At 38.6% G+C, this 23,173-nt stretch overlaps 2 protein-coding genes across 17 annotated transcripts in view; both read left to right on the forward strand.

Moving 5' to 3' along the window:
* LOC109677561 (cyclin-Y-like) overlaps positions 1-23,173 on the forward strand; it is a 344,091-nt gene that overhangs the window by 109,214 nt on the left and 211,704 nt on the right. For all 16 annotated transcript variants that reach the window (XM_074056437.1, XM_074056423.1, XM_074056422.1 and 13 more), the window contains exon 2: positions 13,969-14,043. In XM_074056437.1, coding sequence (XP_073912538.1) covers positions 13,969-14,043 — 75 coding nt within the window. The remainder of the gene's footprint in view (positions 1-13,968; positions 14,044-23,173) is intronic.
* The window catches only part of LOC109678662 (centrosomal protein of 295 kDa-like), a 381,166-nt gene that overhangs the window by 80,116 nt on the left and 277,877 nt on the right, over positions 1-23,173 (forward strand). The gene's annotated exons all lie outside the window — the stretch shown is intronic.

Below are 23,173 nucleotides of genomic sequence, written 5' to 3' on the forward strand. Positions count from 1 at the left end.
AGAGGGCTATTGTAGGCATTTGGCACAACTATAAGAGCATGTGGTCTAATTGGAGTAACAGACCGTTATTTTCCCAGCAGTGTATCCACCCTGGAACCAGGTCTTCCAGGCTCCCACTTCCATGCCTTATCTCTGCACATGGCCCCATTGTGAGCCATATGTTGTCATCCTTCTTTGCTTCTTTGTCCTCCTGTTCCACCTCTTGTCACTTACCAGGTGCATCCGGTTCCTTCTGTAATGCCTTCAAATCCATCTACTCCTTTTAACCCCCTTCCTATCTGTGTTATGGTCACTCTGTCCCCTGGACTGACATCCTGCTTTCCAGTGTTGTCCTCCTTTGGTTCATTCGTTTTCCCTCATTGTGCAGCTGTAGTGATTTTTCCTAAGTGTGTTTTGGTTCTGTCCTTCTGCTCCTTCAGGCACTCCCCTGTGCTCTTGAGAGAAAATCCAAACCCTCTCATGAACTCTTTTGTAGCATTTCTTCTCTCTTGCAATGTGTCTTAAAGGTCCTGGGTGCTCCTTTAAAAACTTTTAAACCTGGCTGTGTTTGATGTAATGATTCCTTGCCTCTAATGCACTTCATCTCCTCCCTTTGGCCTAGTTAACTAACTTGTTCTTCAGCAAGCCTCAGCTCCCTGCCTGGTTCTCTTCCCATAGTACTTCCCCTTGCAAAATACTTGTTACTGTAGCTGACTTGCTGCCTTACACTACCAGACTTTAAACTCTGGGTCCCAGTGCGCCTTTCATTCCTGTAGTTCTTGTACACAGTGCCTAACCAAGTTGACTCCCCAGTTGTTGACTGTTGAATTAGATAATGATAGGGGACTTGTATCTCTTTTTTTAGCTTTTAGAGTGTCATCTCAGATCCTTTTTAGGGTCTGTACTAGCAGAGTTCATCAGCATTGTCCAGTAGTTAAAAGACTTAGTCATTTGCCTGGTATTAAAATCTCAGTAATCCAGGTGGTATTTTTGTGTTTTAGTTGTTAGTGCTAATTCATGCTTCTTAGGAGAGTCTGATTACTAGGAGATTGTTCCTCTTTGAGTTCATGTGCATTTGAGTTCATGGCTGGGTTTTCTTTTTCTTCTCTCTTCCTTTCTCTTCTTTTTTCTTTCCTTAAGTTGAATACTTTTCTTATGGTTCTTTTTTGTTGTTGTTATTATTTCTACTATTTGGCTTGTTTGTTCATTGTTACTGAGTATGGGCTGTCCACCTGATAGAGTTAAGTGCTCTCCCTGTCTTAGGATGGTTCCTCCAGTGGATGATGACCATGCTCAGCCTTTGTGTAATCCATGAGTTCCTCTAGCTTTAACTTGCATTGCCTTTCTGGTCATCACAGACCCAGTAAGACTGTGATGTATATTTCTCTGATGCATGATTTTACTTTCTGCTTTTTCTGAATTTAAATTTGTCATTTCACCTTCAGATATTTTCATTTCATTGTATATAGTTCTAAATATAAACACTGGCAGTCAAATTTGAATTGTTGAAACATCATCAGTGGCTTAACCCTCTTTGTCCACAGGAAAAGTATAACTTCTTGTCTGGCACTCAAGGCTTTTTATACAGTGTGGTCTGAGTAGATCTTCCTGCTTTTCTTTTCTGTGGTTTTTCTTCCTTAACTATCCAGTCTAATATGTTTACTGGTTGTCCCCTAATTAGCTTTTCTCTGTTTATCATGTGCCTTGGCTATCCTCCAACTCTGAGCAAGTTCCTCTAAATAAAAAATGCACTGTGTGTGTGTGTGTGTGTGTGTGAGTGTGTGAAAATGGAGAGCAGGAACTGCATCTGAAACATCTATGTGCCACCCATGTTTGTCTTAGTGGTTTATAGAAGACATTTGAGCTCTCTCACTGAGTCCTTTCTACAGTGAGACTGGGACAAGTGCATTCAAAACAGTGGCTATGGGGACATAAGAAACTTGGCAGAACACAGGTGTGTGCTAAGCTGTTGGGAGTGGAGGAAGCAGGAAATTGAGCCTGGGTGAGTGGACAAAGCTTTCAGGGCATAAGAGTTGGCTTGAGATTTGAGTAGGAGCAGGACCCAGCCTGGAGGAAGCTGTTCTGTGCTGAGGGGAGGGTGTGGCCCACCTGATGAGAAAGAGTATTGTGTTGTGGATGTGTGTCACTGGAGTAGAAAGTGTAAGGTAGAGGGAAATGGCAAACGCCCATCAGGCAGAACAGGCCATCATGACCCAGTTAGTATGCCAGTGAGTAGACAATGAGTGTGTCCCCAACACCATGGATGTAATGGTTGTGTCTTGTACCTGTGTTTCCACAAATGTAGTATAGAAGTGAACAGGTGCTGGAATTTATATTTTTGTTCTTATGTCTCCTCTCACCCTTAGTGACTTTTCATAACCTTTTTTAAATGGTTTTCCTTGCCTGGCCTGTCATAATAATCATTAAAATACTCAAAGGGGAGCAATGTTGGGATCCAAGTACGGATCCTGGGAAAGGCACACCTGAATTTCAAGTTTTTAAATGAAATAATTAGTTTCTAATATGAACTGTGACCAGCCAGAGTAATAATCTTCAAACTTTCAAACACTTGGATTTTCTCTTCTGTGAGCAGGAGTGTTGCCTCTTGGGTTCACTCTTGTGTCCCCTGCTCAGTGGACAGCATGAAGCCTAGCACAAGTATAGTGTGATACTGAATAAGGATGTATGTGTAAGTGAATAACACATACATGTGTATATGAGTTTGTAGATATGCAGAATATAGATCACTTGTTTGCGAAATTTTATAGTTCTTTGTTTAAGGTCTTATACATCTTCTTTTAAATTTTAGGGTAGTTTTTTGTGGTTTGTTGCTTTATAAATGGAATTTTTTAAGTGGAGTTTTTTATATATTGTCATTATTACATTTGCTGATTGCTAATTGCTGTAGGTCATAGTGTTTCTCCATGAATTTCCTATTGGTATCTCGAGCAGTTTCTAACTCTGTGGGCCAGTGGTACAGACATACAGCCACCACTTGTCATTGTCACACCCAAATATATCTCCTCATATTCCTGAGCACCCCAGTAAATAGATGGCCCTGCTCCTTTCCTTGAACACTGCTGTTGAAATAAAGGGAAGAAGTTGAGTTCTGTCTGTGCATTTGCCTCGTGTTTAGTATAAATAGATTTTTTTAAGCCCCTTGTATTTTCTGTGTAGATAATTACATATGAATAATACATTTGTTTCATTCCAATGCAGTAAATTCTATTTGTGGTGTTTTTACTTGTCCTGTTGCATCCACTAGGATCTCTTACACCATGATGAGTAAAGTTTTGTTCCTGAATTAATGAGGATGTACCTGATCTTTCGTTATTAGGTATGAGTTTGGCTGTAAGTTTTTGGCAAATTGCATTTATCAGCTTAAAGTGGTTTGCTGAGTTTTCCATCCTGAATGGTTATAGAATGTAGATTATATATTAGTTTTTATATTATGTATTTTTGGTTATAGAATTAGCTGGACTTACTCCATTCTGTATAGTATAACATATCTCTGTGTCATTTTGAGTGATTTCCTAAGATCTGTGTTTTAAGTGTGTCTTATCTGCATTTTACTCCGTGTGTTGAATTTTAAATTTCAGTGACCATTCTTTGTATTTCTACAAGATACATAATCTTAGTCAGGCTGCTATAACAGAGTACCATAGACTGGGTGGATTCTAAACAATAGTTACTCATTTCTCACAGTAAGATCCAAGTCCAACATCAAGGTGTTGACAGAATTTGTTTGGTGAGGGTCTGCATCCTGGTTCGTAGGTGACTCTAATCTTGCTATAACCTCACATGGCAAAAGGGGCAAGGGAGCTCTCTGGGGTCTTATTTTATGAGGGTGCTAATCCCACTCTGCATTGATTGCCTCCCAGAGATATACCATCATATTGGGGGTTAGGATTTAACAGTAGGAATTTTGGGGGAAGAGACATAAATATTTAGTTTATAGTAATATGTGTTTGTGTATGTGTGTACATATATACATATTGCCATATGTATATATGAACACACATTTTAAAACTTCTTTTTTCAGAGTACTTTTTCCTTTATTTTTATTTCTTCATGTGTTTAACCATTGTGCACATATTTAGATTATGGTCTCTATTCAATTGCTCTATTAGCTCATGTTCTTAGTGTTTGAGTCTCTTGACTCAAATTGGTAATGGGTGGTCTTCTGTGTCTTGCCATTTTGGATAGTGAGCTATCTTTAGAGAGTATGATCTGGTGGAGTTCTGAGAAGCAGGCTTCTCCAGTGTGGTTTACATTCATTTTGCCAGGTTATAACACCCTGTAGGTGTCCACTGGCATGTGACCAGGTTGGTGTAAGTTTCTACTTTTCTTGTGTAAACTAGAGTTGAGTGCCAAAATCCATGGTGGAGATATAGACAGACCAATGATAACCAGTTATTGGGGGGTTGGGAGACTAGTCTCCATCTCAGACTTGGACTCATTTTCTTTTTTTTGGCCTCATTTTCATCTGAGTTCATAGATGATTTTTTTTTCTGATTTAGTTTTTTACAGAGATTTTAGCTCTTAAAAGTTTCCAGCTGTATATAAAAGTGTCAGTTCCAATCCCTGTCATACATCCTGTTCTGCATGAATATTAAAACCAGGTGATTTCCAAATCAAGGCACTTCTGAGTGTAAAAGGATTGAATTAGTTGTTATGACAGGATAACAGGTGTAAACCAGGCTGTGTATCACAATAGTTGAAACCCAAGACCAGCTTGCACAGCTGGATAGCCCTTCCCCTCCTGGAAAATTCTGTACCTCTTTGATTAAGGTCTCAGGTCATTCATCTTGCTTTCTTGCCATCTTCTCATAGGCATTTAAAAGGATGTTTTCTATTCTTACCTCATATTCGTAAATGTTTATAGTATGAGAGCTTTTAGGTCATCTTGTCTGCTGTATTGACAAAACAATCTGTCTTTAGTTTTAACTTTTCTCTGTCTTCTTTGGGTCCTCTTAAGAGAGAATATTGCACACGTTAAGATAGCATGTTAGAAAGAGATAGTGCAGAGAGAAGGCTGAGGGAGACAGTGAAGAAGTAGACAGGTATGAAGAGAAGAAAAGAGATGGAGGGAAGAGAGATGTAGGAACAGGTGGAAAGAGAGAGTAGATGAATGAGAGTCAGATGTGTGCCCAGAACAAGACATAAACCAAAAGCCAGACATGAACCCATCAATAGAGACTGACCTGGAGTCCCACACACATAGATATATGGTCCCAGAGAGACAAGACTCACAAAGACACATGCGGATCACCCACAGGCACACAGGTAGCTGACAGAGCAAAAACAGAAAATAAATATATCTAAGTGTGTTCTAATCAGACAAATAAGCTTGAAATCAGCAGGAGCGAAAGAGATAGCTTCAGAGTTAACTGGAAACACAGGAACAGCAGTTGGCTGCCACAACAACAGTGGCTGTTAAAAATAGGGATGCTGATGCTGGCTGTTAGGGCTGGGTCTTGCCTGGTGGCTCTATCTTGAACTAGATCACACTCTTGATTCAGTCTCATTGACACTAACAAATGGAAATAATCACTTATTTGTATGCAGGGGGCAATAGTAACTAAAAAAAAAAAAGAAAAGAGAAAAAAAGAAAAGGAACCGGTCTGATAGCAAATTAACATGCTTCCTTTGTCAGTTTCATATTGCCTTGCAGATCAGACCCAGATGTGGAAATGTGGCTACCTAAAATTGAAATTAAAAGTTTGAGATTTTGACCATGTCAAATATTTGTCTAAAGACAGGAAATAGAGAGTCATGTTTTCTGAGATGAACCTTGGGATTGCCAGCTAATCACAGTTGGCTTCAAAATCAAGCTTGACTTTTTGCCATGAAGTTCCTAAATCTATCAAGGAACAACCTAGTTACATCGTTTGGACCCTATGCATGACATTGTCTAGACCTAAATGGACAGACCATCCTTTGGGGGTGATTTCTTTTTTTTTTTTTCATTTTCTTTTATTATTCATATGTGCATACAAGGCTTGGTTCATTTCTCCCCCCTGCCACCACCCCCTCCCTTACCACCCACTCCGCCCCCTCCCTCTTCCCCCCGCCTCAATACCCAGCAGAAACTATTTTGCCCTTATTTCTAATTTTGTTGTAGAGAGAGTATAAGCAATAATAGGAAGGAACAAGGGGTTTTGCTGGTTGAGATAAGGATAGCTATACAGGGCATTGACTCACATTGATTTCCTGTGCGTGGGTGTTACCTTCTAGGTTAATTCTTTTTGATCTAACCTTTTCTCTAGTACCTGTTCCCTTTTTCCTGTTGGCCTCAGTAGCTTTAAGGTATCTGCTTTAGTTTCTCTGAGTTAAGGGCAACAAATGCTAGCTAGTTTTTTAGGTGTCTTACCTATCCTCACCCCTCCCTTGTGTGCTCTCGCTTTTATCATGTGCTCATAGTCCAATCCCCTTGTTGTGTTTGCCCTTGATCTAATGTCCACATATGAGGGAGAACATACGATTTTTGGTTTTTTGAGCCAGGCTAACCTCACTCAGAATGATGTTCTCCAATTCCATCCATTTACCAGCGAATGATAACACTTCGTTCTTCTTCATGGCTGCATAAAATTCCGTTGTGTATAGATACCACATTTTCTTAATCCATTCATCAGTGCTGGGGCATCTTGGCTGTTTCCATAACTTGGCTATTGTGAATAGTGCCGCAATAAACATGGATGTGCAGGTGCCTCTGGAGTAACAGTGTTTTGGGTATATCCCCAAGAGTGGTATTGCTGGATCAAATGGTACATCGATGTCCAGCTTTTTAAGTAGCCTCCAAATTTTTTTCCAGAGTGGTTGTACTAGTCTACATTCCCACCAACAGTGTAAGAGGGTTCCTTTTTCCCCGCATCCTCGCCACCACCTATTGTTGGTGGTGTTGCTGATGATGGCTATTCTAATAGGGGTGAGGTGGAATCTTAGCGTGGTTTTAATTTGCATTTCCTTTATTGCTAGAGATGGTGAGCATTTTTTCATGTGTTTTCTGGCCATTTGAATTTCTTCTTTTGAGAAAGTTCTGTTTAGTTCACGTGCCCATTTCCTTATTGGTTCATTAGTTTTGGGAGAATTTAGTTTTTTAAGTTCCCTGTATATTCTGGTTATCAGTACTTTGTCTGATGTATAGTTGGCAAATATTTTCTCCCACTCTGTGGGTGTTCTCTTCAGTTCAGAGACCATTTCTTTTGATGAACAGAAGCTTTTTAGTTTTATGAGGTCCCATTTATCTATGCTATCTCTCAGTTGCTGTGCTGCTGTAGTTTCATTGAGAAAGTTCTTACCTATACCTACTAACTCCAGAGTATTTCCTACTCTTTCTTGTATCAACTTAAGAGTTTGGGGTCTGATATTAAGATCCTTGATCCATTTTGAGTTAATCTTGGTATAGGGTGATATACATGGATCTAGTTTCAGTTTTTTGCAGACTGCTAACCAGTTTTCCCAGCAGTTTTTGTTGAAGAGGCTGCTATTTCTCCATCGTATATTTTTAGCTCCTTTGTCAAAGATAAGTTGCTTATAGTTGTGTGGCCTCATATCTGGATCCTCTATTCTGTTCCACTGGTCTTCATGTCTGTTTTTGTGCCAGTACCATGCTGTTTTTATTGTTATTGCTTTGTAATATAGTTTGAAGTCAGGTATTGTGATACCTCCTGCATTGTTCTTTTGACTGAGTATTGCCTCAGCTGTTCGTGGCCTCTTGTGTTTCCATATAAATTTCACAGTAGATTTTTCAATCTCTTTGATGAATTTCATTGGAATTTTGATGGGAATTGCATTAAACATGAAGATTACTTTGGGGAGTATCGACATTTTTACTATGTTGATTCTACCAATCCATGAGCATGGGAGATCTCTCCACTTTCTATAGTCTTCCTCAATCTCTTTCTTCAGAAGTGTATAGTTTTCCTTGTAGAGGTCTTTCACATCTTTTGTTAGGTTTACACCTAGGTATTTGATTTTCTTTGAGGCTATTGTAAATGGAATTGTTTTCATACATTCTTTTTCCGTTTGCTCATTGTTAGTGTATAGAAATGCTAGTGATTTTTCTATGTTGATTTTATATCCTGCTACCTTGCTATAGCTATTGATGATGTCTAGAAGCTTCTGAGTAGAGTTTTTTGGGTCTTTAAGGTATAGGATCATGTCATCTGCAAATAGGGATATTTTGACAGTTTCTTTACCTATTTGTATTCCTTTTATTCCTTCTTCTTGCCTAATAGCTCTGGCTAGGAATTCCAGTACTATGTTGAATAGGAGTGGAGATAGTGGGCATCCTTGTCTGGTTCCTGATATTAGAGGGAATGGTTTCAGTTTTTCTCCATTAAGTATAATGCTGGCTGTAGGTTTGTCATATATAGCTTTTATAATGTTGAGGAACTTTCCTTCTATTCCTAGTTTTCTTAGAGCTTTTATCATGAAATGATGTTGGATCTTATCAAAGGCTTTTTCTGCATCTATTGAGATGATCAAGTGGTTTTTGTCTTTGCTTCTCTTAATGTGGTTTATTACGTTTATTGATTTTCGTATGTTGAACCACCCCTGCATCCCTGGGATGAAGCCTACTTGGTCGTGGTGAATAATCTTTTTGATGTGTTGCTGAATTTGGTTTGCCATTATTTTGTTGAGGATTTTTGCATCAATGTTCATTAAGGAGATTGGCCTATAGTTCTCCTTTTTGGAGGTGTCTTTGCCTGGTTTTGGGATAAGTGTAATACTGGCTTCATAAAATGTGTTTGGCAGTTTTCCTTCCCTTTCTATTTCGTGGAACAGTTTAAGGAGGGTTGGTATCAGTTCTTCTTTAAAGGTCTGATAGAATTCAGCAGAGAATCCATCAGGTCCTGGACTTTTCTTTTTGGGGAGACTCTTGATGGCTGCTTCAATTTCATTTTGTGTTACAGATCTATTCAGGTGATTAATATCCTCTTGGTTCAGTTTTGGTTATTGACATGTATCTAGAAATCTGTCCATTTCTTTAAGATTTTCAAATTTATTTGAATATAGGTTCTCAAAGTAGTCTCTGATGATTTCCTGGACTTCCATGGTGTTTGTTGTTATCTCCCCTTTTGCATTCCTAATTCTACTAATTTGGGTTTTTTCTCTCCTTATTTTAGTCAGGTTTGCCAGGGGTCTATCGATCTTGTTTATTTTTTCAAAGAACCAACTTTTTGTTTCATTAATTCTTTGTATGGTTTTTTTTGTTTCTATTTTGTTGATTTCAGCTCTTATTTTTATTATTTCTCTCCTTCTATTTGTTTTGGGATTTTCTTGTCCTTGTTTTTCTAGGAGTTTGAGATGTATCATTAGGTCATTGATTTGGGATCTTTCAGTCTTTTTAATATATGCACTCATGGCTATAAACTTTCCTCTCAAGACTGTCTTAGCTGTGTCCCATAGGTTCCGATAGGTTGTATTTTCATTTTCATTGACTTTCAGGAACTTTTTAATTTCCTCTTTTATTGCATCGATGATCCATTCTTCATTAAGTAATGAGTTATTTATTTTTCAGCTGTTTGCATGTTTTTGTCTTTACTTTTGTTGTTGAGTTCTACTTTTACTGCATTGTGGTCAGATAGTATGCACGGTATTATTTCTATTTTCTTATATTTGCTGAGGCTTGCTTTGTGCCCTAGGATATGATCTATTTTGGAGAAGGTTCCATGGGCTGCTGAGAAGAATGTATATTGTGCAGAGGTTGGATGAAATGTTCTGTAGACATCTACTATGTCCACTTGATCTATTGCATATTTTAGATCTTGGATTTCTTTATTGAGTTTTTGTTTGGATGCCCTATCTATTGATGATAATGGGGTGTTAAAGTCTCCCACAACCACTGTGTTGGCGTTTATATATGCTTTTAGGTCTTTCAGGGTATGTTTGATGAAATTGGGTGCGTTGACATTGGGTGCGTACAGATTGATGATTATTATTTCCTTATGGTCTATTTCCCCTTTTATTAGTATGGAATGTCCTTCTTTATCTCGTTTGATCAATGTAGGTTTGAAGTCTACTTTGTCAGAGATAAGTATTGCTACTCCTGCTTGTTTTCGGGGGCCATTGGCTTGGTAAATCTTCTTCCAGCCTTTCATCCTAAGCATATGCTTATTTCTGTCGGTGAGATAAGTCTCCTGTGAGCAAGAAATTGTTGGATCTTCTTTTTTAATCCATTTTGTCAAACGGTGTCTTTTGATGGGTGAATTAAGTCCATTAACATTAAGCGTTAGTAATGATAGGTATGTGGTAATTCCTGCCATTTAGTTGTCTTAGTTGTTTGAAGGTTTGATTGTGTGTACCTAACTTGATGTTACTCTCTACTGTCTTGCTTTTTCTTATCCTGTGGTTTGGTGCTGCCTGCCTTTTCATGGTTAAGTTGGGTGTCACTTTCTGTGTGCAGGATCCCTTGCAGAATCTTTTGTAATGGTGGCTTTGTGGTCACATATTGTTTTAGTTTCTGCTTATCATGGAAGACTTTTATTGCTCCATCTATTTTGAATGGGGGTGATTTCTTGAAACAATAACTTGGAGGCCAGCAGTGCAGAAGAAGGTAGAAGGTGGGACATTCTGATTTTGTGCACTTTTCTGTTTTCCTGACCATGATAGGTAGTGACTCCCACTTTTCCCTGCCTTTATTTTGTTACCTGGATCATATATAAAGCTGTAAGTAAACCTGGTATTGGTTTAAAAGCTGAAATGAGCAATTGTGGATCACTGTTGTTGTGACATATGTGGAAAAGGCAGAAGGAAATTAGGTTGCCTGGCATAGAAGACTACTGCTTAATTACGTTGATTAGCAAGCATGGTGTTTACTTTCAGTTTTGCATAAAGGGATCCTGTCATACCTTGAGCTCAGCTGAAACATGGACTGAAGCACTGTGACCAAATGTTCAATACTCATCATCACCTCAAAGCCTGGCAGTAGACCTTTAGAACAACCTTCTTATAGTACTTCAGTTTGACTGTGTGTCAAATAGGTATCATCGTAAAGAAGCAGAGTAGGTCAAGTATTACGTTGAATTCAATTTGAAGGATTCAGTGACGTTCCTGAAAGTTGCTTTTTTTTCTCTATTGCTTCTCAGAGGCTGGTTTTTGAATTATCTTACTTTTTAAGAGGTAGGAAAATCTATTTCAGGAATAAGAAACCCTGACATATACGGATTGACAGTTTTATTTTTGTAGCACTGAGCTAGGTGCTGTAGTATAGGTCACTTGCCCCCCTCCCACACACATGCTGAAGATGAACCCAGGGCCTTGTCCATGTTAGGTAAGCTCTCTACCACTGAGCTACATCCGCAGCTCTTGGTTTTATTAAGACAGATCTTGCTATGTAGCCCAGGCTGGGCTTGAAGTAGTGATCTTTCTGGCTCTGCCTCCCAAGTTCTGCCTGGCTAGCATAATGCTTTTTAATAGCACCATTTATGGGGCACTCATTACATAGCAGGCATCTTCTATTATATATGTCATTATATATATTATAAATATTATATATATAAATAAAGTTTATGTATATAATATAAACTTTATATGTATATATCACAGCAGCAGCTTTTGAAGTCAGATGTTATTAGTTCATCAGATCCTAATCTTGAAATCTTGAAGCTCCCCTCTGAATTCTATGTGACTTAATCTGAGTAGCTCATCTGGGTAGAGGTGATACCTAGGCCTGCAACTATCTGGAAACCACCTGTAACACAGTGAGTATTATGGCCAGACCTGGATTATGACTTGGCCCAAAAGGCCAAGTCCCTGTCCTTGTCTTAGTATCGTACTTGGTGAGCATCTTTCATAGGGAAAGTTTAATAAAAAATCCTGCTGCTTGGTTTCCCAATAGAAGGAAAAGTAGGCCTTTTCCCCTTCCAGTTCTATAGAAAGCAGGAGAATGAAGACACACAGTGGCAGCCACAGGAGGAAGAGGGCTACTTTCTCGGGGGTCCCTCTGAGCTGATCATGTAGTTATGAGTTCCTATAGCAAGAGGACATTTCTGGTAAGGAGTCTTATCTCAGTGGCTACCTGTGAGTCTCCACTAACTTCAGGGGAAGGACCCAACAGCCATAGGCAGGAGAGGAGTTCTCCTGAGAGATTCTCCCAGGGCATCTCCTAGAAATGCTGGCATGGACTAGAGAAATAGTCCACTACCCAGATAATCTGTTTTTATAGGTTGTTTTAAAATACGTTTTTTAAATTGCAGAGGTTTAAAAAGCAAACCATCAAAAGCATGAGAGTACTTTGAAACACAGAGTAGCAGAGCAGAACAAAACAAAACCCCTCAATTGCTAAGGTAACCAAATGCCGATGTATATTCTTTTGCATGTATTTTTCTGTGCCTACGCATATGCTCAGAGTGCTATCATACTGCTTTCCTTACCTAAGGACACATGGTGTATCTATTTCCATGTCAAGAAAGTATTCTTCATGGTGAGATAGCATTTCACCATCTAGATCTACTGTTATAGATCTCAAAAAAATTTAATAGCACATCTATTATTACTTTTTTAAAAATCCAAGATCCTAGTTGAGCAGGAAATCCCTTCACAGACAGCCACTTTCACCAGACATTTTGGCCTAGCTTTTCATAGTTTAGCAATGCTGGAAAAATTGTGCCTTTCTTGTCCTTTCTGTTTCCATTAAAACCCCTCAAAGCCTTTAACTGTGAATCCCTGGTGTGACTTTGATAGAAGTTACATAGTATCAGAAGGACCAGTCAGTTGAAGTGGCATGTGTTTTAGACTCAGTATGTGTTTCTTTACTCAAATTCTGCTTAGAGGTTGGGAACTAAAGGCCAGGAGGCAAGTGCAGACATTGTCTCACATCCAGGTCTTTGCATGGATAAGAGATTATGTGTTGTCTTCAGTATCTTTATGACAATTCTTGTTTTCTTTTCTCTTTGACTTGATAAACTATTGAAGTTAAAGATAGGCACAATCTGTTTTTATTGGAGTTGATTAGATTTCTTTGCAAATTTATTGAAATAATTTAACCCCAAATAGTTTTTACTCTGATGCCATAAGCAAATTTGAAGACTGTGCTGACTTTCCAGAGGCTTTCATCTTCTTTCTTTTCTCCCCTAACTTGATTCTTCTGGTCTGTTCAGCCATTCTTTTCCTCTGTCATCAGGTTATTTTTGTTTAATTTAAACTGGAAAAACTCTTAGTATGGCAGGATTCTAAGTTATTTAATCAAACTGACAAGTCTCTGACCCTTGGAGATTATTCTAAGGCAGGGATTGCAGAAGCAAATGCCTCTTGGGTTGGGAAGGCAGGAAAGGAAGAAGGGCCACTGAGTGTTAGGAAGGGAGAGAACTGGAGCCTGGGCAGGTGACGTCAAAAGTCCCCTCTGAAGGGGCCAGGTGCTGTCAAATACCTAATCTCTCCAAAGAAGCTGGAAATAGGGTTGTTTTTCTTTGTGATATGTGTTTGAAATCTCTTGATTTTTTTATATGTTGGCCTAATTAAAAAACATGAATGGATCAACAGAACACATGCACAGACCAGGTTAGGCCCTCAAATGGTTGATAGGCAGTGTCTATCTTTCATATACTACCTTTCAAAATAATTGTTAACTAAGCAGAGCACGGTGGGGGGATGCCCTGTGTTAATCACTTTTGACAAGGATATTATACTTACTGAGCTGTGGGGTTTATGTAAACTTGTTGCAGTGCGTAGCCGTCTTTGATTTCATGTGATATCTTTGCTCCATTTCGTAGTCTCTTGGGTGCACAGCAGACTTTAAAAAAGGAAGATGGAGTTTTTTAGGCTAATGATCTCCAGGCAAGCATCTAATTTTTGTGTATCGCTTTTTCAGAGTTCTAAATAGCAATGTTCTCAATTGAATCAAAAGAATTATTAACATAATAACTATAAATTTCTACAAATCTTGAAAGTATTAGCAATTTAAGGTTGAAAAAATTGAAAATTAATCTTAGCTTTCGCTAATTATCAATGATTATTCATATAATATTTTTTCTTTCTTTAAAGATTTGAACATGGAATTCAATCCTTCAGACCATCCTCGGGCCAGCACAATATTCCTCAGTAAATCCCAGACAGACAGTAAGTTACTAATTTATTTGTTTCTTTAAAAACAAAAAAAGCCTGACATTGATAGCTCAAGTATGGACTTTCCCACTAGATTTGGTTTTCAATGTAAAATTGAATGTCCTTTAATGACCCTAGAGTATATTGCTTAATGGTGATTCCCTTTGGGGTTTTTGTTTGTTTGTTTTTCTTTTGTACTGAGTTATAATTTAGAATTTCTCACTGGGGACAGCTGTCTCATTTTGGCAGTTAGCTGGATTATCTCTTTGTCTGTCCTATAGCAGGAGTTTCTACTCTAAGAGCCAGAAATTTCTCTTTAAGAATTGGTATTTGCATAAATTCTCAAAAGGTCAGACATGTTTGTTAGTTAAGTAAAAGAAAACAAAAATACAAACCGTAAGTGAAAGCACTATTAACTATCATTTGAGAGCTGAATTGAAACTACGCTAGATGTAGATGTTTTCTTTTTTGACAACTTTTTCTTAACTTGCTTATTCATAAGGATCCTAGGATCCTGTGTCTTGTCCCAGAAGTGTGTGAGGTTTCTCCTAGGGGATTTTCTCTTCCTTTTAGCCCCTGGCTTATCTCATTGTTCCCGGATTCCTAGCTACACAGGAAAGACAAAGCTTGTACAATATAGTGAACACAAATCTTCACGTACTATACCTGTAGAAAAGTATAACATATGGTTGCATTGTGACCAGGATATTATTTTATGATTCTATCCTTGGAGCAGAGTCTAAGCTTTAATTTAGAAAAGATCCAAAAGTAACTAGAAAACAGATAAATATGTTTAAGACAGTAAATTCATATGTACGAATTGGTAACTAATAATGATTAGGCAACAGTTTTGCAAGGCATTATGCTAATGTAATATTGGTGATGTTTAAGCCATCCACTGACTTGATTTGAAAGCCTTTGGCATATTTCTGAAAAAGAAATGTTTCTAAGAGTACAAGTAAATCGGTGTAGGCATCAAATACTTGTGAAGTTAAGTTTTGAATATATTAGATACCAAAACCAAACCAAGCAAACAAAAAAAACTCTACTATCTCTCCTTGGTGAAAGGAGTAGGATATTGCAAGGAAAGGAGAATGATAGTGAGGATGAGATGAGGACAATGAAAAATGAGGGTCCAAACAATTTTGTACAGACACTTAAGGATAGTTCTGTGAAAACAAGCTATGAAACTAGCTGGCTTTAAGGTTTGGTTCAGTATATAGACCAATATCAATCAGAAAATGTTCTCACAAGATTCATATGAAATTATATGGGAACCTCTGGGTGAATGACACATACCTTGGTTGTCATGAAGAAAGGAAATGACCAAACAGAAGGATTGCACCAGAAATAGCTTAGGGACATTCTCCTTCCCCTTTGCTCTGAATCTTATTCCCTTCCTCTTGGGCAACATCAGGCCATGGGTTACTCTACCCCTTGTTTTCTGCTTCAACTTCTCCTTAAACGCTGGGTTTTTCAATTCAACATGTAAACATACTTGAGTTTCACAGGTTATAAACAAAAGGAAAAAGAACCAGATCTCTCTGTCTGGGTCTCCTCTGTTTCTATGTTTAGTGACAGCTTCTGCACACAGCTGCTTCTTCTCTTTCTGTTAGTCTCCTGGCATTCTGTGGAGTGTGAGGAGTAAAGTTACCTGAGGACAATCCCCTCCTGAAGTCCACGCCCATTCCTGGGGCACTTGCTGCTCCTGACTCCTCCACGCTTCTGAAAACAGCTTCTCTTTTGGCTTCCTGTCTTTAAATGGGCCAGTTTGCTGAGAACAAGTCCATCTAATGAACAGTTGTTTACCCATAATTAAAAGAAATAGGTTTTTAAAATAGATAATTTTGGCAACTTTAATTAATTACTTTTTAGTAAAATGGTTATCTGTGAATGGCTTTTGTCAAATTGGCCCGCAAATTTCTCCCTTTCTGTAAGTTCCTTCTAGATGGCTCAGTGTGCTGCTTCTCTGTTAATTAACCCCTTTGATTTTAGTGTTTTTCAGGGTTCTGTCCTTCACCATGATGTCTTTTTGATCTGTGCACAGCTCCTCCTGGCTTTTGTGTCAACTATAATGTCTAACTACATTTTTCTATGTAGTGTTCAAAACTCACGTATCCAGCTGCCTGCTGGACATCTTTACAAAGAAACTTATAGGTTTCTCTAACTCAGAATGCCCCCAATAAAGCTTATGAACTGTAGTTAGCTTCCTGCCCTTTCTTACCCTGCCCAGGTCTCTAGGTCAGAAAAGGCTTTGAATTTTCCCAGCCTCTCCCCTTCTTATTTCTTACATGCATATACTGGTGGCGGAGCTGTCTTTGCACCGCACACAATTCTTTTCAGACATCATGTGGGCAGCATTTACACTGTGGAAATTGGTGAACACTGCAAATCACACAATCATTTTTTTTGTTATTTTATTATTCATATGTGCATACAAGACTTGGGTCATTTCTCCCCGCTGCCCCTACCCCCTCCCTTACCACCCACTGCGCCCCCTCTCTCTCCCCACTACCCCCTCAATACCCAGCAGAAACTATTTTGCCCTTATCTCTAATTTTGTTGTAGAGAGAGTATAAGCCATAATAGGAAGGAACAATGGTTTTTGCTGGTTGAGATAAGGATAGCTATACAGGGAGTTGACTCACATTGCTTTCCTGTGCATGTGTGTTACCTTCTAGGTTAATTCTTCTTGATCTAACCTTTTCTCTAGTTCCTGGTCCCCTTTTCCTATTGGCCTCAGTTGCTTTTAGGTATCTGCTTTAGTTTCTCTGAGTTAAGGGCAACAAATACTAGCTAATTTTTTAGGTGTCTTACCTATCTTCACCCCTCCCTTGTGTGCTCTCGCTTTTATCATGTGCTCAAAGTCCAATCCCCTTGTTGTGTTTGCGCTTGATCTAATGTCCACATATGAGGGAGAACATAGGATTTTTGGTCTTTTGGGCCAGGCTAACCTCACTCAGAATGATGTTCTCCAGTTCCATCCATTTACCAGCGAATGATAACACTTCGTTCTTCTTCATGGCTGCATAAAATTCCATTGTGTATAGATACCACATTTTCTTAATCCATTCGTCAGTAGTGGGACATCTTGGCTGTTTCCATAACTTGGCAGTTGTGAATAGTGTCGCAATAAACATGGGTGTGCAGGTGCCTCTGGAGTAACCTGTGTCACAGTCTTCCCCAAGAGTGGTATTGCTGGATCAAATGGTAGATCAATGTCTAGCTTTTTAAGTAGCCTCCAAATTTTTTTCCAGAATGGTTGTATTAGTCTACATTCCCACCAACAGTGTAAGAGGGTTCCTTTTTCCCCCTCATCCTCGCCAACACCTGTTGTTGGTGGTGTTGCTGATGATGGCTATTCTAACAGGGGTGAGGTGGAATCTTAGCGTGGTTTTAATTTGCATTTCCTTTATTGCTAGAGATGGTGAGCATTTTTCATGTGTTTTTTGGACATTTGAATTTCTTCTTTTGAGAAAGTTCTGTTTAGTTCACTTGCCCATTTCTTTATTGGTTCATTAGTTTTGGGAGAACTTAGTTTTTTAAGTTCCCCATATATTCTGGTTATCAGTCCTTTGTCTGATGTGTAGCTGGGAAATATTTTCTCCCACTCTGTGGGTGTTCTCTTCAGTTTAGAAACCACTTCTTTTGATGAACAGAAGCTTTTTAGTTTTATGAGGTCCCATTTATCTCTGAACCTCTTAGTTGCTGTGCTGCTGGGGTTTTGTTGAGAAAGTTCTTGCATATACCTACTAACTCCAGAGTATTTCCTACTCTTTCCTGTATCAACTTTAGAGTTTGGGGTCTGATATTAAGATCCTTGATCCATTTTGAGTTAATATTGGTATAGGGTGATATACAATGATCTAGTTTCAGTTTTTTACAGACTGCTAACCAGTTTTCCCAGCAGTTTTTGTTGAAGAGGCTGCTTTTTCTCCATCATCTATTTTGAGCTCCTTTGTCAAAGACAAGTTGGTTATAGTTGTGTGGCTTCATATCTGGGTCCTCTATTCTGTTCCACTGGTCTTCATGTCTGTTTTTGTGCCAGTACCATGTTGTTTTTATTGCTATTGCTTTGTAATATAGTTTGAAGCCAGGTATCGTGATACCTCCAGCATTGTTCTTTTGACTGAGTATTGCCTTGGCTATTCGTGGCCTCTTGTGTTTCCATATAAATTTCACAGTAGATTTTTCAATCTCTTTGATGAATGTCATTGGAATTTTGATGGGAATTGCATTAAACATGTAGATTACTTTTGGGAGTATCAACATTTTTACTATGTTGATTCTACCAATCCATGAGCATGGGAGATCTCTCCACTTTCTATAGTCTTCCTCAATCTCTTTCTTCAGAAGTTTATAGTTTTCCTTGTAGGGGGGGGTGGTCTATCGATCTTGTTTATTTTTTCAAAGAACCAAGTTTGTGTTTCATTAATTCTTTGTATGGTTTTTTTGGTTTCTATTTCGTTGATTTCAGCTGTTATTTTTATTATTTCTCTTCTTCTATTTGTTTTGGGACTTGCTTGTTCTTGTTTTTCTAGGAGTTTGAGATGTATCATTAGGTCATTGATTTGGGATCTTTCAGTCTTTTTAATATATGCACTCATGGCTATAAACTTTCCTCTCAGGACTGCCTTAGCTGTGTCCCATAGGTTCCGGTAGATTGTGTTTTCATTTTCATTGACTTTCAGGAACTTTTTAATTTCCTCTTTTATTTCATCGATGATCCACTGTTCATTAAGTAATGAGTTATTTAGTTTCCAGCTGTTTGCATGGTTTTTGTCTTTACTTTTGTTGTTGAGTTCTACTTTTACTGCATTGTGATCAGATAGTATGCGCGGTATAATTTCTATTTTCTTATATTTGCTGAGGCTTGCTTTGTGCCCTAGGATATGACCTATTTTGGAGAAGGTTCCATGGGCTGCTGAGAAGAATGTATATTGTGTAGAAGTTGGATGAAATGTTCTGTAGACATCAACTAGGTCCATTTGATCTATTGTATATTTTAGATCTTGGATTTCTTTATTGATTTTTTGTTTGGATGACCTATCTATTGATGATAATGGGGTGTTAAAGTCTCCCACAACCTTTCAGGGTATGTTTTGATGAAATTCGGTGCTTTGACATTGGGTGCATACAGGTTGATGATTATTATTTCCTTATGGTCTATTTCCCCTTTTATTAGTATGGAATGTCCTTCTTTATCTCGTTTGATCAATGTAGGTTTGAAGTCTACTTTGTCAGAGATAAGTATTGCTACTCCTGCCTGTTTCCAGGGGCCATTGGCTTGGTAAATCTTCTTCCAGCCTCTCATCCTAAGCCTATGCTTATTTCTTTCGGTGAGATGGGACTCCTGCAGGCAACTAATTGTTGGATCTTCCTTTTTAATCCATTTCGTGAAGCGGTGCCTTTTGATGGGTGAATTAAGTCCGTTAACATTAAGTGTTAGTACTGATAGGTATATGGTGATTCCTGTCATTTAGTTGTCTTAGTTGTTTGAAGGTTTGATTGTGTGTACCTAAGTTGAGGTTACTCTCTACTGTCATGCTTTTTCTTTTCCTATGGTTTGGTGCTTGCCTGTCTTTTCATGGTTAAGTTGGGTTTCAGTTTCTGCGTGCAGAATCCCTTGAAGAATCTTTTGTAGTGGTGGCTTTGTGGTCATATATTGTTTTAGTTTCTGCTTATCATGGAAGACTTTTATTGTTCCATCTATTTGAATGATAGTTTTGCTGGGTAGAGTATCCTGGGGTTGAAGTTATTTTCATTTAGTGCCTGGAAGATCTTACCCCACGCTCTTCTTGCTTTTAATGTTTCTGTTGAGAAGTCTGCTGTGATTTTGATGGGTTTACCTTTGTATGTTACTTGTTTTTTCTCTCTTACAGCCTTCAATATTCTTTCCCTAGTTTCTGAACTTGTTGTTTTAATGATGATATGTCATGGGGTAGTTCTATTTTGATCTGGTCTGTTTGGTGTCCTGGAGGCCTCTTGCATCTATATGGGAGTATCTTTCTCTAGTTTTGGGAAATTTTCCGTTATTATTTTGTTCACAATCATTTTTTTTAAGATACCGTTAAACATTTACCAGCACACCCATTGTATTTAGGTAATCCAGTGTGTTGTTTTACCTCTTACATAACTCTTGATTCTGACTGCTCATGCCCACTTCCCATTGCTGCCACCTTAAGTTTGGACTCAACTCACTTGGATTACTGATCCAAGTCCATAGACTGAACTCCCTGCCTTACCTTCTTTAGACCTACATCTGTGCTATGACTAAATGAGGGACTTTCTATAAATCAGATCTTATTATGTCACTTTCTTACATACACTTTTTCTTTTTAATGGTTCTCCAGGTACCTTAGACTTAAGTGGCAGACACCTTGCATGAACAAAAGACCCCTCATGATCCAGCCTTCCCAACCCACTTTCTGTCTTTTCTTTGTACCTCTGCTTCAACCATGCCCAAACCCTTGCAGTTCCACAGATATGCCTCTTGCTTTATATTCAATTCTGCCCTCACTTCCTCCTGAAAGTTCCTTGACCCCTCAGGCTGGGTAAGTGGGCCTTTGGAGAGCTCCTGCGAGCTCCTGCAGTAGCCTATGAATGCTTTCTTTACAGACGATATTATGGTTTTCAAAACTGTTGCTGTGTCTGGGTCACCTAAAGGGAAAAGAACCTGTGATACTGAGTTGTGGCATTCCCTGTGCTTCCCTGAGTGCCTGGTGAGTGTGCCAATCCACCTGGTTTAAAGAAGGAAAGATGATAAAGCCAGGTGGTGTTCTGTTTTTGGTTGTAAGCCTAAACCTCTTCATTTAGATAAACTTATATTTCTGTTACGTGACTCCACCTTTCTGAGAATACTAGAGCAGTTTACATCTGTGGCTCCTATCATTTTTGTTTTTAATTGGAAGGAATGTTGTAGCTAAGGCCATTGTTGGGGTGATACCAGTTATGTTAGGGCAGCTGTTTTTGGGACCACAGCCAATCTCTCTCCTCTGCAGCCTCCTCATCCTCTTTCCATCCCCAGTGTTTGGTGGTCTGTTGGACAGGCCCCTCACCTGTCACCTTTTTATGAGTCTGTAGTTATACTATGGAAATTGGCAAACATGAGACTGCATTAAGTCGTTAGTTTCTTGATTGTTATATTCCTTTTCCCTCTGGGTATCAAAGAGTTTTAGGTTTGACGTGGAACCTCATTCTCGCTGTTCAAAAGGAGAATGGAAATGCTAAAAGGCCACAGGATAATAGAATGCTTGCTAATTACATCCCTCCACTTGACTGAACTTAGTATTTTATCCAAAACCAGAGTGTGTGCGCTCTATCATTTCTTTGCATAAATGAGATGTCATCTCAGTCTTTCTTTTTAAGAGAGCCATTCAACCCAGAAGGGACCAAGGATTCCTTATAGGGTGGAAGAAATTGCCAGATTACAGAGAAATTAGCTCATTTATCATGCCTTGGCTTTTCATGATACAAATTTTTTTGCTTGTGGGGAAAAATTGCATGCAGTTCCTGGTGTCTTTTCCTTTTCTTCACTTGTTTTAATTAATTATTTTAAAAAATACGAGTGCTTACCCAAGTATTAGAAAAAAAAAAAACAGCCAAGCTACATCCTTCTTTTGATTAATACGATTTTTAGAAGTCTTTGCTTTGAAAAAGAAGCTGAAAAAAAAATAAAACCATGTCTGAGTGTGAGGGGTAGGGAGAGAGAGAGAATGCAAGTGAGAGTGGGAGGGAGAACTGCGTGTTTCTCAAGGGTTCCTTGAAATACTTATGGAGTAAGAACTGTTGTCCTTTAAGTGGCTTGAAGCCAAAGCAGAAATGTAAAATTCAGAAATAAAATGCAAGCCATGTTTTTCTTTGCACATCTTTTCAGAAATACTAAAGTCAAAACCATGCTTTTTAGTCATCCTCTGCGTGGGGTCATGTTTTTGCTCCTGGGCGGTGTTGACCTTTTGCATGGGGAAAGGACCCACCTTCTGGTCTTCCTTTTATCTGGCATGAAGAAGCTGCTGTCCCCTGTTGGGGACTTCTTCCCTCCGAGTATTCCTATGGCCTTCCTATTCTCCCCTTACCCACTTTTCCCAACTCTCTTTATCACCTTCATGTGTGCTGGGGTCAAGACTGTCTTTTGCACAAACCTACAGCCAGCATTATACTTAATGGAGAAAAATTAAAACCATTCCCTCTAAAATCAGGAACCAGACAAGGATGCCCACTATCTCCACTCCTATTCAACATAGTACTGGAATTCCTAGCCAGAGCAATTAGGCAAGAAGAAGGAATAAAAGGAGTACAAATAGGTAAAGAAACTGTCAAAATATCCCTATTTGCAGACGACATGATCCTATACCTTAAAGACCCAAAAAACTCTACTCAGAAGCTTCTAGACATCATCAATAGCTATAGCAAGGTAGCAGGATATAAAATCAACATAGAAAAATCACTAGCATTTCTATACACTAACAATGAGCAAACGGAAAAAGAATGTATGAAAACAATTCCATTTACAATAGCCTCAAAGAAAATCAAATACCTAGGTGTAAACCTAACAAAAGATGTGAAAGACCTCTACAAGGAAAACTATACACTTCTGAAGAAAGAGATTGAGGAAGACTATAGAAAGTGGAGAGATCTCCCATGCTCATGGATTGGTAGAATCAACATAGTAAAAATGTCGATACTCCCCAAAGTAATCTTCATGTTTAATGCAATTCCCATCAAAATTCCAATGAAATTCATTAAAGAGATTGAAAAATCTACTGTGAAATTTATATGGAAACACAAGAGGCCACGAATAGCCAAGGCAATACTCAGTCAAAAGAACAATGCAGGAGGTATCACAATACCTGACTTCAAACTATATTACAAAGCAATAACAATAAAAACAGCATGGTACTGGCACAAAAACAGACATGAAGACCAGTGGAACAGAATAGAGGATCCAGATATGAAGCCACACAACTATAAGCAACTTATCTTTGACAAAGGAGCTAAAAATATACGATGGAGAAATAGCAGCCTCTTCAACAAAAACTGCTGGGAAAACTGGTTAGCAGTCTGCAAAAAACTGAAACTAGATCCATGGATATCACCCTATACCAAGATTAACTCAAAATGGATCAAGGATCTTAATATCAGACCC

Source organism: Castor canadensis, chromosome 15 (assembly GCF_047511655.1).
Source record: "Castor canadensis chromosome 15, mCasCan1.hap1v2, whole genome shotgun sequence".
NCBI classification, from domain to species: domain Eukaryota; kingdom Metazoa; phylum Chordata; class Mammalia; order Rodentia; family Castoridae; genus Castor; species Castor canadensis.